Raw genomic sequence first — 15,000 nt, 5'->3', positions numbered from 1 at the left:
TAGTTCTGTGTTTATGCATCAAAATCCTATTCCCTGATAATGACCTCCGCTGTAAAAATCCCTGTTGTTCAAAAAATACATTCCAAAGATACGTGTGAATGGCTATAAACATCCCTCCCAGAGCACACTTTTTATAAAATGGCTGTTTTTTTATTTCTCCCCATTATAGAGATGGCAAGCCGGCTTTCCCTCCTCCTCCCCTTCCTCCTTCCCATCTGCCTGTCGTTGTCGCGGGGCGAGGAGGAGCTCCAGAAGATCCCACAGCTGTCCTTCACCACCGAGACGCCCATCAACAACGTGGTGCAGGACCCGGGCAGCGGGCGCATCTACCTCGGCGCCGTCAACGCCATCTTCCAGCTGGGGCCCGCCCTCAACCAGGAGGCGAGGGCCGAGACAGGCCCCAAGCTGGACTCCCGGACCTGCACCCCTCCGCCTTCCGCCTGCCAGGACACCAAACTCATGCCCAACCTCAACAAGCTGCTGCTGGTCCACCCGGCCAACGGCTCGCTCATCGTCTGCGGCAGCCGCTACAAGGGCATCTGCTCGCTGCTCAACCTGACCAACGTGGAGCAGCAGCTGTACTACAGCGACAGCAAGGGCGAGAGGACCTATGTGGCCAGCATCGAGGACAACGTCAACGTGGTGGGCGTCATGTCCACGTACCACCTGAAGGACACCGCGGACGAGTTCAGCGTCTTCGTGGTGGGCAAGGGCTACGGGCGGATGGACAGCACCAAGCTCATCAGCACGCGCATCCTGGAGGACCGGCGCGAGTGGGTGGTGTTCGAGAGCATCGTGGAGGCCTCGGCCGTGCAGACGGCGCCCTTCGCGCCCAAGCACCAGCACGACTTCCGCCACGCCTTCAAGGACGACGGCTTCGTCTACTTCCTGTTCTCCAGGACCCGGGACGGGACGGACAACAAGAACCTGACGTATGTGTCGCGCATCTGCGAGTCGGACAACAACTACTACTCCCACACGGAGCTGATGCTGAGCTGCGGCCCGGGGAACCGCTACAGCAAGGTTCAGGCCGCGTACGTGGCCATTCCCGGCAAGGAGCTGGCCCAGAGCTTGACCGAGTCGGGCCAGAGCAGTAAGGTCAACCACATGGAGAAGGTGCTGTTCATGGTGGCCAGTTCGCCGGAGGAGGACGGCGACTCCAACTCGGCCCTCTGCATGTACCCGCTCAAAGCCATAAACGAGCGTCTGGAGGATATCATCAACGCCTGCTACTTCGACATGGGGTCCATCGGCGGGAAGCCAGCGGTGGACATCCCCTACTCCTCCAAGAGAAATGAGTTCTGTAAAACCCCGGTTACCGTAAGTGCTCCATTGTGTCGTTCGCAACCGTTTTACAAAAGTATGGAGTGTTATGAGTGTCGGTAAAAAAGTAATAGTTAAAATATAGCTTTTTGAGAATCCCTTTTATGCAGGTTCCAAGAGTTTGTTCAAGGGTGATGTTGCTTGTGTCAATATTACTCTTTTATGTCTCTTTCATACACCAGTGACGTTTCAGCTTTGCAGCAGTCAGCTAATGGTAGCTCAAATGACTAGGCTACTTAGCTACTTATACCTTGGCACTGGGGCCGGATTAGCATAAGTTCAGTGCCGTGTAATGGGTTCAGTACAAAGTTAAGTAACCATGTACTCGGAAGTACTGTGGAAAGAAACGGTTGTTTTTTTTTCCTCTCCTTTTAGCGGGACACGTTGGTAACCTGTGGCGCAGACTTCTTGCCTTCTCCTCTGGCCAGTAAGCCTGAGTTTGGTCTGAAGGGTCAGCACGTCGAGGTCAGGGGCTTGCTGACCGCCGTGGCCATCGCCGTGGAAAACGACCACACCATCGCCTTCTTGGGAAACGACCAGGGAGAGGTCTCCAAGGTACGACCCCACTCTGCCCACTTATCTGCCCCTTTGCTATACACCGTTTAGGCTTTTAGAAGCCAGCCAATATAAAGAGCAGGTAGGGGTTAGGAGAGAACCTTTTCGATGAGAGTCAAACAGAGCGTATTGAAAGAGAGACTTCTACATCTGGACTTTAGTTCAGTTGCGGCGGAGTGTGACAGTGTATGTCGTGATTGAATAAACTTTCGCACGCAACTTACTAAAGAACACCTTCCTTGGTCGCATATTCTGAGTTTCCTTAAGTAGTCAAACACCTAACCGACTTGGCCATTCTGTGATATTGGCAACCGTAATGGGCCCTGTGTAACTCTTCCCTCCTCCGTCGCTACCCTGTGCATGAGTGCATGGGTGCATTTAGAATGTGTTCCACGGACGACGTTGTGACTTGATTGTATGTGTTACCAAACCCTCCAGGCCCACCTGAAAGGCACGTCTGAAGTCTTTGGCAAGATCCCAGGACTAACTGCGGGGGAACGGGTGAACAAGAACCTCTTCTTCGACCACGGAGAGGACTACCTATACATCACCACTGAGAAAAAGGTGCGTCTGCTTTGTGTGGCATCGCAGTCTGCACTAAATCGCTTGCAAACCATATGAAAACCTGAGGGATGGTTAAAGATTGTCTCTTTTGTCTTGGTCATGCATTAAGTACTCTTTCTCAAGTGCCCAATAGAGTAATTTGATTTATAAACAGGCAATAGACCTATGTCATTACCCATTTGCTTCAATGGGTAATGACACTTTTTGCTTCAGTAAGCATATTATTGCATCTTTAGACACGTGAAGCATGAAATAAATAACACTTTTCTTTCAATATCAATCTATAAACCCCCCCTTTCCCACTCCCCTATGAGGGATGTGAGCATCCCGCCATTCGTGGTATTAAACACGGGCATACGATGACCTTTGCGTGGTTAAAATATTTACTTTAATTGGCATTAGTAATTGGCATTTAACAGAAGATGCGAGGCACCGACACAGATGCTGCCGTTAATGGGAGAGCCTAATGAAGAGGGTCTGCTGGAACCTTGTAGGTCAGAAGCAAAAGGAGAGGCTCGCTCCACCGATACGATGTATGTGTTCTGACTGAGAGGAAGGACGCCACAGACGCCCACATCTGCTGCTGACGACGACACCATTTTAGAAATTACGTTTGTTAAATAGAGAATCTGATGTCAATGTTTGTCTCAACGCTACTTGTTCCAGGATTGGAAAATAAAAGTTTGAGTCTGACATTCTAGACAAACATAGAGTACAAAGAAGATGCAACGGGAAATTCAAAGATGTATTACAGGGATGGTGTGTCCATATAACTGCAGGCGAAGCGAACAATGCAGTATGTCCATCCACTTACGTTAAACAGGGAGGAGAGTGGCCTCAACAATGTCAACTGGCGAGCTCACATACAGAGCAGTTATTACCAGAATCAGACCTCCATCATTTCGTCTCCGCAGTCTGTCGGTCGTCGTGTGGAGACGCGCGTGTGCTAAGCATTTGATTTGTGTGGGGTTACTTCAGATCACCAGGGTGCCGGTGCAGACGTGCAACCTGAAGACGGACTGCAAGTCCTGTATCGACCTGAAGGACCCCTACTGTGGCTGGTGTGTCCTGGAGGGAAGGTAGGGGGTCTGCTGCATGACACACCCACCCACGCAAGCACACACTCATGGACACGTGGACAGATGCACGCACGCACGCAAACACCTACATGCACATACGCAAACACACACAAATGCTCACACACACACACACAAATACACGCGCACACACAAACACAAATACACCAGTCATACATATTGTACACTCACATAAAAACACACACTGAGAGGGGAGATGCGTAAACGCTGGGAGGGCAACCGGGAAGGTTAGCAATGAAGCAGTGCCTGAGCACCACCCTGCTGTACACGTATAGATCACATTGAGGCCATTTGTGCCTGTGTACATGTGCGTGTGTGTGTGTCCGTGTGTGTGTGTGTGTGTGTGTTTGTGTGTGTGTACAGCCTGGAGGAATTTAAGTAGTTTGTGGGGATGATGGCGGTGAAGGTGGTTTGCGGTGTAATTTACTCCGACCACCGCATATTTATCAGACGCTTCCAACCCTGGGGTGTCTTATTGTGTTTTACGGTGATCCACCCTGAGGGATGAGCCGGAAAGAACTAGTATCATCGTGTCGTCGCTTTCCTTACACTAAATAAAAATCATAATCATCACAATGCCGCACGAAAAAGGTCGCTGAAGTTACGACGTCTCCCGCGTTCAATGTTTGCCGTGTTTTGTCGATCATTCTTACTTCTGTTGGGTTCCACCGGTATTCAAATATTCCTCTTTGTCATTTCACGCCGTGAGTTCCTGTTTATTTATGCAGGTCTGTTGTGGGCTTGGCAGGATTTTAGCAGAATAAAAGAAGAAACATTTACCGTATAATTTAACAGCACACATACATCTCTCCCGAGGTCGCGCTACTGCGGGACTCGCACATTCATCCTCGGAAACACAGGGCTTTGAAAGGGAATCGCGGGGAATCAAATTACCCACCAGGGGTAGAATAGCTTGGCGAGATCACCACGGCGATAAAATATGAATATTATAACGAAACATAAAATATAATTTGTCCATGTGAATGGTGTACAAGTAGTAAAGTACCAGTAGTAGTCAGAGTACATTCACGTTAGCTGAAGGTCCCTTGGCTTCCACGCAAGCAATGTGGAATTACAAAGCGCTCTCTTAAAGACTTAAGAGCCTGATTGAGATTCACACGCCGACCCCGTGTTCACCCTTTCAGGTGACACTTGAGGCACAATGAATTGAGATGAGCGCCGGCCGAAATCCCATCGATTTCTGATCCCACCAAGACGCCTGACATGAGGCACAAATTGATGTTGTAGGGATCAAACTTATGTCTTATATATATATATATTTATTTATTTTCCGTGCCCTATTTCATCCACTCTTCCCCTCTTTGTTACCTAGAACCAGAAACAAATATACGGTTTAAATACACAACAACAAGAACGAATAGAACGGGAATCGAACCCACAACCCTGGCGTTGTCAACGGCACTCTCTTCCAGTCGACCTCGACAGGATCATTGCAGATCTGTGTTTAGTTGGTGGCGTGTTGTGAGATCTTGTGTGTGTGGTGAGTGCATATGAATGCGTGTGTGTGTGTGTGTGTGTGTGTGTGTGTGTGTGTGTGTGTGCACACCCTTGCGGTGACCCTGTGGCGGGCTGACGTTGGAGGAATGGCGGCTGAGCGGCGGTCTCTGTCCTCTTGTGTGAAGGTGCACGCGGCGTTCCGAGTGCCGCAGGGCGGAGGAGAAGAACGGCTGGCTCTGGAGCCCCGGGCGGGAGTGTGTGAAGATCCTCTCCTTCTCCCCCCCCAACCTCTCCTGTCACAAGACTCAGCAGGTAGCCTCTCTCCCCCTCTCTCCCCCCCCTCCCATCTCCCCCTCTTCATCGCACCAGTCTCATTACACAACCCTTCCTTTCGGTTTTCGTCTCTCTCCATCCATCACTCTCCTCTTTGTCTTTTCATTGGCACACCGGCGCGCCGTTGTTCGCAGCCCCGTCACGCACACGCGCGCACACATTTGGACGCGCACAAGCGCACACATTAGGATACACGTAGACGTAAACACGTATAGACGTACACACACACACACACAGACACACATTCGGACAAAATGACATTCAGACATACACACACATGCACACACACACACACACACACACACACTCAAACGCACACACACATTCGACAAAAACACATGAAAAGACACACACACACACACACACACACATATACACACAAATTAGGACACACAAACACACTCACACACACACACACACACAGCAAGGATAATAAAGCGCCTTCCATTGTGCAGCAGCACTCCGGGGCTCTCTGTCTTTGGCTCCATATCGATCCGACCAGATGACTCCAAACTGGCTTCTAACTGACCATTATCAGCCACTTGGCCGCGCTTACCACTCAGCCATTACACATTCCTCGAGCCCTCCTCCCTTTACTCCGCCTCCTCCTCCACCTCCTCCACCTCCTCCCCAACCTTAATTCTATCAGTCCAGTGAAGTCTGAACTCTGGAATAAGGCTGGATCATACTCTGACTGTAGTCATATTAGTTCAAGCATTATCTCAGTCTATTATGATCAATAGGATATATTTACAAGCTCTCTATGAAAGCAAGGGGGGAAATAGCAGTTGAGTTTAAAATGATGGAGCCAAAAAATAAATAAAAAGATAAAATTGAATTCTAATGATGTGGCCCATATGTGTGACCAGGGAGCAAGGTCAGAGTTTCAATTGAAGATGCTTTAATATTAATCATATCATTCGATTGCGATGTATTTGCTAATCTCCCTGTGTGTGTGTGTAGGTGGAGATCAACATCCCGTCCCTCCCCACCATCTCCGCGGCGGACCGCCTGGGCTGCGTCTTCCAGGAGGACTTACGGAGCAAGGGCTCCATGTCAGGGACGGGCCAGGTCATCTGTTACCTCCCAAACCCCGCGCACATACCGGCCACGCCCGAAGGCCAAGGTGAGCTCCTGCTCACCACAACCCTATTAGGCTTCTTCACCAGGCGGCCATCTTAGTTCTAAACACTAGAAGGGTGAGGGAACTGAACTGTGGTGTTCAGTTCCCTCAACCTGCTTGCGTTAGGGACCAAGATGGCAGCTCTGTGAATAAGGCCCTCGCACGCTCTCTCTGTCTCTGTCTCTGTCTCTGTCTCTGTCTCTCTCTCTCTCTCTCTCTCTCTCTCTCTTTCTCTCTTCTCTCTCTCTCTCTCTCTCTCTCTCTCTCTCTCTCTCTCTCTCTCTCACCCTGTTGGCGATAAGAAACATGATTGGCAGCTCTGTGATAAAGACCCATTGTGTTCCGTTACATAATAGTGGAACTCAAATGACGGTTTAAATTCTTAGAAATTTTAGTAGACCTGTGTTTGGATTATTTTTTATGAGATTGTTGCCGTCAATATTTGTAATGACGATACTTTAATTTATATTGGGTTCGTCACCTTCGCCACGTGCAACTTTGTCCTTGTGCTGAAAGTCTGCGGCAGTTGTTGTTGCAATATTGATTTCAGAAGTGAAACTCATCCGATGGCCATTAACGTTTAAGTGTTCCCTGCCAGGTGCTTGATCAAAATTGAGTCTGGCAATCTTGATTTACAGCTGTCTGAATGTGTGAGCTCGCGAGACAACTTGTGAAGACAGAATCCACATGGAGCCTCTCAAGAAAGTAGTTCACTGACTGTATATCTCTATAGCTTCAGCAGTATGACGATGAATAGGTATTTCATCATTTTGGGCAAATGATTGCAAAGCAATGATACATTTTGAAGACCAGTCAAGGACAATTTCCTCTCATTAAAAAGATATGTAATTGTATTGCTAATTGCAATAGTATTACCCAAGGATCCATTTACTCGAGGAGACGATCTGACTGTAGTGTCCAATGTGAAGTGAATATCCTAAAAATAATTGACTCTGCAAGACAGAGTTGTTTGTAGGAGGTTGAAGTCACCCCATGTGATCCGGTCGCTCAGGTGGGGGAGCCACTTAAGCTATTAGAACTGTTTGGTTTAACCTCCATGTAATCCTCTTTCTCGCACTCTTTCCCTCTCTCTCTGTCTCTGTTCCTCTCTCTCTCTCTATCTATTTGCCTCTTTCTCTCTCTCTTTCTCTCTCTTTCTCTCTCTCTCTCTCTCTCTCTCTCTCTCTCTCTCTCTCTCTCTCGCTCTGTCTCTCTGTCTATCTGTCTCTCTCTCCCTCTCTCTCCCTCCCTCCCTCTCTATCTCTCTCACCCGCTCTCTCTCTGACTCTGTCTCTCTCTCTCTCTCTCTCTCTCTCTCTCTCTCTCTCTCTCTGTCTCTGTCTCTGTCTCTGTCTCTCTCTCTCTCTCTGTCTCTCTCCCCCTCTCTGCCATCAGATTTCGTAGCTGTGCCGGTCAAGATCTTCGTCAACGAGACGGTGGAGCTGGCCACCAGAGAGTTCAAATTCTACAACTGCTCGGCCACCGTGAGGAAAGCTGAAAACACGCCGTGAGTCTGGCGCTCTCTCTCTCTCCCCCGCTCGTCCTCCCCTCATCCGTGGGACCTGAGCCGACACAAACCCAATCAAAGCTTCAGCAGACAGCCTTCATTCAAATGAATTGTGCGGGGAAGGTGTCTGTGTATAAATTGTGATGCGTGACTGACGACAGGAAGGAATGCACCTCTTGCAGTGTTCTCTGCCTCCTTTTCATTTACCATGCTGGGAAATTGCCTGAGTTTCCTTTTCATTAATCAAAAGATGAAAGTCGATCTGTGCTGGCTTCCTGCGCGCGTATTTATTATTTTTTCAATCCGGAGGAATGTTTGATGAACGAGCTTTGTTTAAGAGAGGTTGCCAAGATCCATTTAAATGCCGGCAACAGGGATTCTGTGGCCCGGCACTCTATGATGAGTTTGCATGTTTTGTTCCTTTTGTTTTCCTGACTCGCTCTTGTTTATTTGACTGTGGGAATGTGTTTGTCTCCAAAGGCACATTTTGAGGTCTTGAAGGGGTTCGGATCTCTGACTACCCGCTTGAGGGTTTGGGGTTCAAATCCCCGGTAGCCACAGTCTACCTGTAGTAAGCATCCTTGAGCAAGTGCCTGCTTTTTCATGATACATATCTCAGGGTGTCTTCACAGGTACTCCTTCATTTTAAGTTAGTTTTAAATGAACCAAATATGTATTTGACAAGATTTTTTGGGCATATTTGCTGCAAATCTGTTTACATCCCGACCGCAAGCAATTAATCAATGCTCTGACATAAAAATGAAAAAATCCTGTATCTCTGGCAGACGCCAGCCTGTAATGAGACCGTCCAATCATGTCGTTGTGTGATGTGGCTGAAGGGAACAGTGGGATTTCTTCGGTTGGATGCTTCCAAAATCAAGCTAACTCTAGCTGGTGTCTACAGGGTTTCCTACCAAATCTTGAAAGGGCTTCAAGTGAATTGACTTTGGACGATGAATATACCTGTTAAATGACTCCAATGAAATGGTGTGCCCTGTGCTGATGTGAACCCCCTCCCCGCCTGTGGTTTGCCTGCTAGGTGCATGTCGTGCGTGGCCAGCCCCTGGGGGTGTCAGTGGAACACCCGCGACCACACCTGCAGTGACACCACCGACACCGTGAACGGACCCCACATCATCAAACAGCGGAAGGTCAGTCATGCATCAAGTGTTCAACTTCCAGCCCAAAGGTCCTGAGTTCGATCCCCCGGATGTCCGCAGTTTCTACCCTTTGCCGTCGTCGAGCAGGATGCCCAATGTCTCGTTATTTGCATTTTTATCGAAGATAATTCACCGTATCTCGCCAGATAAAAGTGTCCACTAAATAGTAAAAGACTAGTTATCTATGGTAACCTCCAATAAACCACAGGCTCAACCCAATCTCCCATTAGGCGTTGAACTCATATTGGACCCTTTCGATTCCTTCTTTGAGTTCCCTAAATGAATGGTTAGAAACTCACTATTTATATTCAAATATCCCTTTCCAACGCCCGTATGTTTTGTGGCGAATAAGACCTTTCATATTTGGTTGTGTTTATACAAAAAGCGCAGAGAGTTTATCCGATAATCCCGAAATCGTATATCAGCCGCCACCAGCTTGTTCTTGGTCGGCTGACCGCAATTTACAAGTCAGCAGATTTGCGCAGAGCGCTGCACTTATCTCCGCGCCCTGGTTGAGTGTCTCCCTTAAGTGGCTCCCATATTTTAAAATGTAAATGTCGAGGGTGGCAGACAGCTTTTGTGATCTCTGCCATCGCCGTGTCTCTCCCAGGAACCGAGGTGCCCCCGCTTCGAGAACCCGGACCCCGTGCTCATCCCCGTGGGCTTCCAGACCGCCATTGGCTTCGAGGGGATCAACCTCGAGCAGTATGAGGTACACGCAACCCTTCGCCGCCGCTCTGCACTCAACCCACTCTAACGATGGTTGGTTTTTGCATCATGCTGAATGAGCGAGCAAGAGAGAACGAACCTCGGGAGCAGAATGAATACTATCCGTGGACGTCTTTTGTCGTTCCCTTTAAGGTTTAAGGTGTGCAGAGGCTTTGTGCCTCCCTAGGGGGCTGGAAGGGAGATAGAAGTTCCCTTTTTCATAAGTCGCAAATCAACTCTATTCTCTCTCTCCGTTCTCTCTCTCCCGCTCTCTCTCGCTCCCTCTCCTTCTCACTCTCTTTATCTCTCTCTCTCTCTCTCTCTCTCTCTCTCTCTCTCTCTCTCTCTCTCTCTCTCTCTCTCTCTCTCTCTCTCTCTCTCTCTCTCTCTCTCTCTCTCTCTCTCTCTCTCTCTCTCTCTCTCTCTCTCCCCCCCCCCCCCCATTGTGTGTTTTTCCGTCTGGCCCCCCAGGGAAGAGCCTTTACAATAGGAACTGAACTGATGCGTAGCGTGGAGGAAGAGGTCACTTTGGTGGTGGGCCAGTTCTACAACTTCAATGGCTTTAAGGTGAGTGTGGCTCTTAATGCTAATGAACAGACCTAGTGTCTCTAGTTTATTTGATCATGTGAGCTGTTGAATCTACTAATACCCTATATCTAATTTATATAGCATACTTGATTCTCCACTGAACAGAAAGATTTTCATAGTTGTGTGCTGGGATTTGAGTCATCCCTGTGCATGTATGGTAGAATATCATGCTGTGTGTGCGTGCGTGCGTGCGTTTCTACGCCGCCACGCCAAATAGCTTATCTGGGAACCGAAGCAAAGTGTCATTTTGGTGTGTCATTTATTTGAAAGGGTTTGTATATACCTGTCTTCCTGGGTCTCCGAGGACCTTATATGCTTAAGCGGATCATCCCACTCTCTGATGGCGTTGCACTGTCTGTCTCGTCACTGTTTAGACTACATCTGCAGCAACGAACCAGGAATGTAGCCAGCCTCTCTTCTCACACCAAGTTTTTCACCTCATAATTCAAACGCTGAGGGACTGGAGGTTATACCGAAATGAAAGTCAATGGCTTTCTATACGCTTTGGAGAAAATAAATAAATGCAACACACTGAGAGAATTGTTATTTAGGCGGTTTGAAGCGGCGGTTTCTAACAGTGCAGCGCTGTATGCATAATAACTGGACACTGGAAGAAAACGCAGAGGTGTAATAAAAACTGGCCAGGTTGGACCAGGGAGAGACGTCTGGGTTTCACCATGGAAGTGATGCTGGAGGTTTTATTTGACAGTTGGCCAGACAGACATGGTGGTGGTGGTGGTGTTGGTTGGGCTGGTGGAGGGGGGGGGGGGGGGGGGGGGGGGGGGAGTGAGGCGGTGAAGGTGGAGGCAGGCAAGCCGATTTGATTCTGACAGTTAATGTTCCATCAGTCAGAACTGAATTGTGTTATTATGGAAATACTTTGACAGCATTGACACTTTTGCAATATAAGAGCTTTGAATCTATTTAGGGCATTCAAATTCCCGGCGTAATTCCCATAAATGACAGCACTTTGTGATTGAGCGGTAGGGGTTCATGATTCCACTGTATACAATGCTATTAGTTGTTTTTACCCTGATTGACATGTGGGGGCGGGACATTCCAGTGTTGAGCTACAGGAGGGTCCAATTACAATGCAGCCAGCCTAGCCCTAAGGGTCTTGGGACTGTAAAAATAAAGCACAGGCAGGTCTGGGCTTTACAGTCGATCCTCTCGGTTTATGACTATCAAACCCCCGGAGGCAGTGTGAAGGTACCGTCTGTGTTCTCTAGCCCCATCTATTGGTCGGGCTTTACTTAGCGGAACTGATTGAATTGTTAAGATTCTTTGTGGTGGGGAAAAGTAAAGCAGTTTCCTAGCCTCGAGCAATGATATTTTCCACTGTGTTCTTTTCTAGACTTGAACGTCTGCCAAACGCAGGATGCGTATTTTCCTTTTTTTTTTCAAAGGCGTGGGCTGTTCGCTCTCTTTGTGCCAGAGATTCTGTATATTTTCGAGGAGACTGTCATTAATCACCGGATTCTGTATCAATAATTCATTTTCCTTGTGTCCGTTGTGTAGTTTTCCTACGATAAATCACAGGAGACCAACGTTCTGTTCTACGTGAAGGACAAGGAGTCCGGGAAGAAGATAGACAGCACGCTGAACGGTATGCTTGCACATATTAATAGCTTAGCTTACACGATGCAGTTGTGATCCGTTTATATATATGTGTGTGTGTGTGTGTGTGTGTGTGTGTGTGTGTGTGTGTGTGTGTGTGTGTGTGTGTGTGTGTGTGTGTGTGTGTGTGTGTGTGTGTGTGTCTTTGTCTGAGTTTGGGCGTGTGTGTGTGTCTGTGTGGGTGTGTGTCTGTGTGCGTATGTGTCTGTGTGTGTGAAGCTACATTGGAGGAAGAAGGCTTTGATCTCAAATTGAAAACTGTAATTAGAGTAGATTGGTAATGGCTACATTAATTTAGACCACCCAGCGGTCGGTGACAACACACTTTCTCCCACCACAACATCTCAGCGCAGATACAATACGCAGTGTTCATCAAATGTCTAATTACCTTTGTGTCCCTGGGTTTGAACAAAAAACAAACTCAGACTAAAACAAACTCTGGCATCTTTACTTTTCACTTATACAATTGAATATAATTGAATGAGACACGTGTGTTGTTATAATGTTTAGATTTAAGTAATTGACAAGCCTTTAGTTGATGACAAACTAATCATTGAGAAAAGCTTAATATACATGTATAGATCATTAATAAGTGCTCAGCCTACCCAGTGGACTGTGCCAACATCACAAGTGGACTATAGGATAATACATGAATGTTTGGTTCATTATTAGTTCATCATTAACAAATGCTTGTCAATTAATGTTTAGTTCATGATGAATTCATTGTCAACTTAAAGCTTACGACTGAACGTTCTCATAAAGGCTAACGCAATACTCCCATTTAAAAACATACAATAATTATAATCCTCATTGTTTTCTCTTTCTCCCTTACGCCAACATCACCACCTCCACCTTCATCATCCCCCACCACCACCGCCACCACCACCACCGCCACCTCCTCCATCATCATCTCAACCACCACCACCCACCTTCACCACCACCACCACCACCATCACCACCTGCTCCCTCCTCCCCCTAAACCCACTCCAACCCCCTCCTCCACCACTATCCCCTCCACCCCCACCTCCTCCACCCTGACCACGCAGTGACCCTCTACAACTGCTCCAACGGCCGGCAGGACTGCAGCCTGTGCAAGAACTCGGACCCCAAGTACAGCTGCGTGTGGTGCGGCCACACCAGGTCCTGCGTCTACAACAAACTCTGCGACCATGCGTCCCAACAGTGTCCGGATCCCTGATCACCGACGTGAGTAGTCGCTCTACTCCTCCCCCAGCGCCACCACCTGAACCACCACCAGCGCCCCCTATCCCCCTCCGGTACGATTGCGTACGTAGGGCCGGGCGATTCATCGAATTTTGATCGCGATTTCGATTTTAGCGTCAAACAATTTTTATTTATTTTTTTTTACATTTTTATATAGAAAGGGCCGAACAGCTGGAAACATATCTGTATATCATTTTAGATTGGAACATTTTCTTTTTGACCATTTTGTGAATTTTTTTAAAGCGAAAGTTCTCAGTTACAAACGTTTTTTTTTTGGGAGAGACATGCTGAATAAATACAACATGTTTTCAAACTCAAAAATAATCGGTTGAATAATCGTGATTTCAATATTGACCAAAACAATCGTGATTATGATTTTTCCCATAATCGAGCAGCCCTATGCGTACGTGTCATCCTAACGAGCGGGGAATGGGGCCGATGTCCTTGGCGATAAGCGCGGTAGATCTGAAGCGGTCGACCGCCCGACTGGAGGGCTCTCGCGCGTCTCACGCCTGACCAAAGCGGAGCGCCTTCTTCCTCGGCACGCAGCCCTCCGTTTGTGTTCCCCAGCGGTTAGACGGCGGGATCCCAATGTCACTGATTAGAAGCTAAACCATAGGCAGGGCCCTCCCTGGCAATGTCACCGTCAAACCGCGTAATCAAACGCAAGCGCGCGCACAGGCAACACAGTCAAGGAATGCCGTTTTTCATTTAGTTTCGTTTTTTTTCCCGGTTTCTGGCGTTGGGACGCGGCAGAAGTGTGTTTGATCAGCAGACTCCTTCTCGGCGCCGGCGTGCACTTGAACCGCCCCCGCGCCTCTGCTCTCGCTTTCCGTCGAGACAACTTCTACTCGGCTGTCGGATTCCTCCCAGCTCCCCTCCTTCTTCTTTTGAAAGCTCTCCTCCTCCCCCCCTCCTCCTCCTCCTCCTCCACCCTCCTCCACCCTCCCAGATCATCCCCCGCTATGGCCCGATGCTTGGGGGGATCTCCGTCACCATCCTGGGCTCCAACCTGGGGCATCCAGCAGGCGGACATCAAGAGGATCAGCGTGGCAGGCGTGCCCTGCGTCCACCAGCCGGACAAGTACTCGGTCTCCACCAGGTAATCAGAACGCACAGCCGGACACCGGGGGACGCACGCCGGCAGGAGACGCAGGGTGGCTGTGTGTCTGTGTGTGTGTGTGTGTGTCTGTTTGTGTCTGGGTGTGTGTGTGTGTGTGTGTGTGTCAGTTTCTCCCTCCTCATCTGTAGTAATTAGTCGCCCGCTTGCGCGGACAGCCGATATCAAAACGTATTTTTAAACGGCCTTTCAGTGTAGGTGATCAGCCTAATGGTTTTTCTTCTTCCTTGGGCTTTAAGGAGCCTGTAGAGTGGAAGCATTTTAATTAGGTCATCACACACACACTCACACACACGTGCACACATACCAACACAAACCCACACACACACACACACACACACACACACACACACACACACACACGTCGTGCACACATACCAACACAAGCACACACACACACACACACACACACACACACACACACACACACACACACACACACACACACACACACACACACACACTCACACACACATGTGCACACCAACACACATTCACACACAAAAACTCCCACACACTCCCACACATGCACACACAACACACACAAACGCACACACAGTCAGTGTCATTCAGAGCTGAACGGTGGAACGTTTCTCATGAAGATGTAGTGCGTCCTCTGAAAT

At 48.5% G+C, this 15,000-nt stretch overlaps 1 protein-coding gene across 1 annotated transcript in view; it reads left to right on the top strand.

Moving 5' to 3' along the window:
• The window catches only part of plxnb2b (plexin b2b), a 15,712-nt gene extending 1,072 nt beyond the window's left edge, over positions 1–14,640 (top strand). The window contains exons 1-13 of the mRNA XM_060060385.1: positions 1–1,320; positions 1,699–1,878; positions 2,317–2,442; positions 3,421–3,521; positions 5,183–5,309; positions 6,294–6,456; positions 7,849–7,960; positions 9,000–9,111; positions 9,731–9,832; positions 10,300–10,395; positions 11,935–12,022; positions 13,080–13,239; positions 14,210–14,640. The exon at positions 1–1,320 is cut by the window's left edge and continues 1,072 nt beyond it. Of these exons, the coding sequence (XP_059916368.1) occupies positions 139–1,320; positions 1,699–1,878; positions 2,317–2,442; positions 3,421–3,521; positions 5,183–5,309; positions 6,294–6,456; positions 7,849–7,960; positions 9,000–9,111; positions 9,731–9,832; positions 10,300–10,395; positions 11,935–12,022; positions 13,080–13,231 (2,541 nt within the window). The 5' untranslated portion in view covers positions 1–138 and the 3' untranslated portion in view covers positions 13,232–13,239; positions 14,210–14,640. The remainder of the gene's footprint in view (positions 1,321–1,698; positions 1,879–2,316; positions 2,443–3,420; positions 3,522–5,182; positions 5,310–6,293; positions 6,457–7,848; positions 7,961–8,999; positions 9,112–9,730; positions 9,833–10,299; positions 10,396–11,934; positions 12,023–13,079; positions 13,240–14,209) is intronic.
• The last annotated feature ends 360 nt before the right edge of the window (positions 14,641–15,000 follow it).

Source organism: Gadus macrocephalus, chromosome 9, assembly GCF_031168955.1.
Source record: "Gadus macrocephalus chromosome 9, ASM3116895v1".
In the NCBI taxonomy this organism is placed as follows: domain Eukaryota; kingdom Metazoa; phylum Chordata; class Actinopteri; order Gadiformes; family Gadidae; genus Gadus; species Gadus macrocephalus.
The sequence above is the reverse complement of the archived record's forward strand: the minus strand, read 5'-3'. Positions and strand labels throughout refer to the sequence as shown.